The sequence below is a fragment of the Alosa sapidissima genome, chromosome 8 (genome assembly GCF_018492685.1).
Source record: "Alosa sapidissima isolate fAloSap1 chromosome 8, fAloSap1.pri, whole genome shotgun sequence".
Lineage (NCBI taxonomy): Eukaryota > Metazoa > Chordata > Actinopteri > Clupeiformes > Clupeidae > Alosa > Alosa sapidissima.
In genome coordinates this window covers 33840698-33843197 of record NC_055964.1, presented here as the reverse complement: position 1 = coordinate 33843197, position 2500 = coordinate 33840698, and the positions used below count along the sequence as shown (strand labels likewise).

The 2500-nt window shown below is 52.9% G+C and overlaps 1 protein-coding gene across 1 annotated transcript in view; it reads right to left on the bottom strand.

Annotated features, from left to right (window-relative positions):
- dpysl2a (dihydropyrimidinase like 2a) overlaps positions 1-2500 on the bottom strand; it is a 37955-nt gene that overhangs the window by 19963 nt on the left and 15492 nt on the right. Inside the window, exons 2-3 of the mRNA XM_042100327.1 lie at positions 1749-1837; positions 900-1084 (exon numbers count right to left, since the gene is read on the bottom strand). Of these exons, the coding sequence (XP_041956261.1) occupies positions 900-1084; positions 1749-1837 (274 nt within the window). The remainder of the gene's footprint in view (positions 1-899; positions 1085-1748; positions 1838-2500) is intronic.

Genomic DNA, 2500 nt, shown 5'->3' with positions numbered 1-2500 from the left:
AAGTGTTGGCACGTATGCCATGGTACCCACTGATCATGGCATCTCTAGGGTCTAAGTGTTGGCACGTGTGCGGTTGGCACGTATGCCATGGTACCCACTGATCATGGCATCTCTAGGGTCTAAGTGTTGGCACGTATGCCATGGTACCCACTGATCATGGCATCTCTAGGGTCTAAGTGTTGGCATGTGTGCGGTTGGCACGTATGCGCTTGGCATGTGTGCGGTTGGCACGTATGCCATGGTACCCACTGATCATGGCATCTCTAGGGTCTAAGTGTTGGCACGTGTGTGGTTGGCACGTATGCCATGGTACCCACTGATCATGGCATCTCTAGGGTCTAAGTGTTGGCACGTATGCCATGGTACCCACTGATCATGGCATCTCTAGGGTCTAAGTGTTGGCACGTGTGCGGTTGGCACGTATGCCATGGTACCCACTGATCATGGCATCTCTAGGGTCTAAGTGTTGGCACGTGTGCGGTGGTGCCCACTGATCATGGCATCTCTAGGGTCTAAGTGTTGGCACGTATGCCATGGTACCCACTGATCATGGCATCTCTAGGGTCTAAGTGTTGGCACGTGTGCGGTTGGCACGTATGCCATGGTACCCACTGATCATGGCATCTCTAGGGTCTAAGTGTTGGCACGTGTGCGGTGGTGCCCACTGATCATGGCATCTCTAGGGTCTAAGTGTTGGCACGTGTGCGGTTGGCACGTATGCCATGGTACCCACTGATCATGGCATCTCTAGGGTCTAAGTGTTGGCACGTGTGCGGTTGGCACGTATGCCATGGTACCCACTGATCATGGCATCTCTAGGGTCTAAGTGTTGGCACATATGCGGTTGGCACGTATGCGGTTGGCATGTGTGCGGTTGGCACGTATGCCATGGTACCCACTGATCATGGTGGTGCCTCCTGCCAGCGCGGCGCGGGTGCCCTGGTAGAAGTCATCGGCGGCGGTCATGCCCCGGTCGGGCATCTGAAAGCGTGTGTGTACATCGATGCCCCCTGGGATGAGCATGCGGCCGTGGGCTTCTATGATCTTCACTCCGCCAGGGACGATCAGGTTCTCCCCGATCTGTCTGAGGGAGGAGAGGTAAAGAGACATTAGGGTGTGTGTGTGTGTGTGTGTGTGTGTGTGTGTGTGTGAGCGTGTGAGCGTGTGTGTGTGTGTGTGTGTGTGTGTGTGTGTGTGAGCGTGTGTGTGTGTGTGTGTGTGGGGAGGAGAGGTACAGAGATGATAAATGATGCTGCTTGTAGGCAGAGGTGGCCAGTCCGCCTTCAGAAAGTAAAGGTCCTGCCAAGTATGGCTTCTACCTGTGCCCTTATGCTAACACAGGTGGCATCACTAACACCTGGCTGAACAGGTGTTCTAATTAGTGAATGGTTGGACAAACATGTGGTTGGACTGTGTTGGACTTTATGAAGCTTACCTCAGATTATAGGTTTGGCATGAGCACAGACTATGGCTTTCACCTGTACAGCAGCAGTGGTCAGATGTGTGTGTGTGTGTGTGTGTGTGTGTGTGTGTGTGTGTGTGTGTGTGAGCGTGTGTGTGTGTGTGTGTGTGAGCGTGTGTGTGTGTGTGTGTGTGTGTGTGTGAGTGTGTGTGTGTGTGTGTGTGTGTGTATGTGTGTGGCACAGCCAGTGTGTATCAGCGCTTTGCTGTGGGCTTGACCAATCATGCAGTGTCTGGTGCAGGTGTCATGGTCATGATTGACAAGCGAGGCGGCGTGAGAGACCTACTTGATGACCCCATCCTCCATATAGATATCAGCCAGGAAGGACTGGTCATCGTTCACTACCCTCGCCCCTTTCATCAGGAGACGCTCACTCTGAGAGAGGGAGAGATGGAGAGAGAGAGGAGGGAGGGGAGATAGAGAGAGGGAGAGATGGAGAGAGAGAGGAGGGAGGGGAGATAGAGAGAGGGAGAGATGGAGAGAGAGAGGAGGGAGGGGAGATAGAGAGAGGGAGAGATGGAGAGAGAGGAGGAGGGAGGGGAGATAGAGAGAGGATGGGAGATAGAGAGAGGGAGAGATGGAGAGAGAGAAAGAAAGGATGGGAGATAGAGAGAGGGAGAGATGGAGAGAGAGAAGGAGGGAGGGGAGATAGAGAGAGGGAGAGATGGAGAGAGAGGAGGGAGGGGGAGAGAAAGAAAGGATGGGAGATGAAAAGAGAAAGAGAGAGAATTAGCATAGCGGCATTGTTCCGTTGTCTTTTTCACTGGGTGAGCGTGAAATAGAATTACTCTGAAATAAAGCTCTTCTTTGTTTTCTGTCCTTGCATGGGTCTGTGTGAGTGTGTGTGTGTGTGTGTCTGGTTCTGCCCAGCAGCTCCATATTAGCTTGCTCAACAGATGTGAGATAAGACGGTGATTCCATTCTGGTCTGTCATCACATTGTTTCGGGCCTCCGGCCAGACACTTGGGAATGTGAGGAGCACTCAGAGAACCAGACACAGGAGCAGACTGAGGGTAAGACACACACACACACACACAC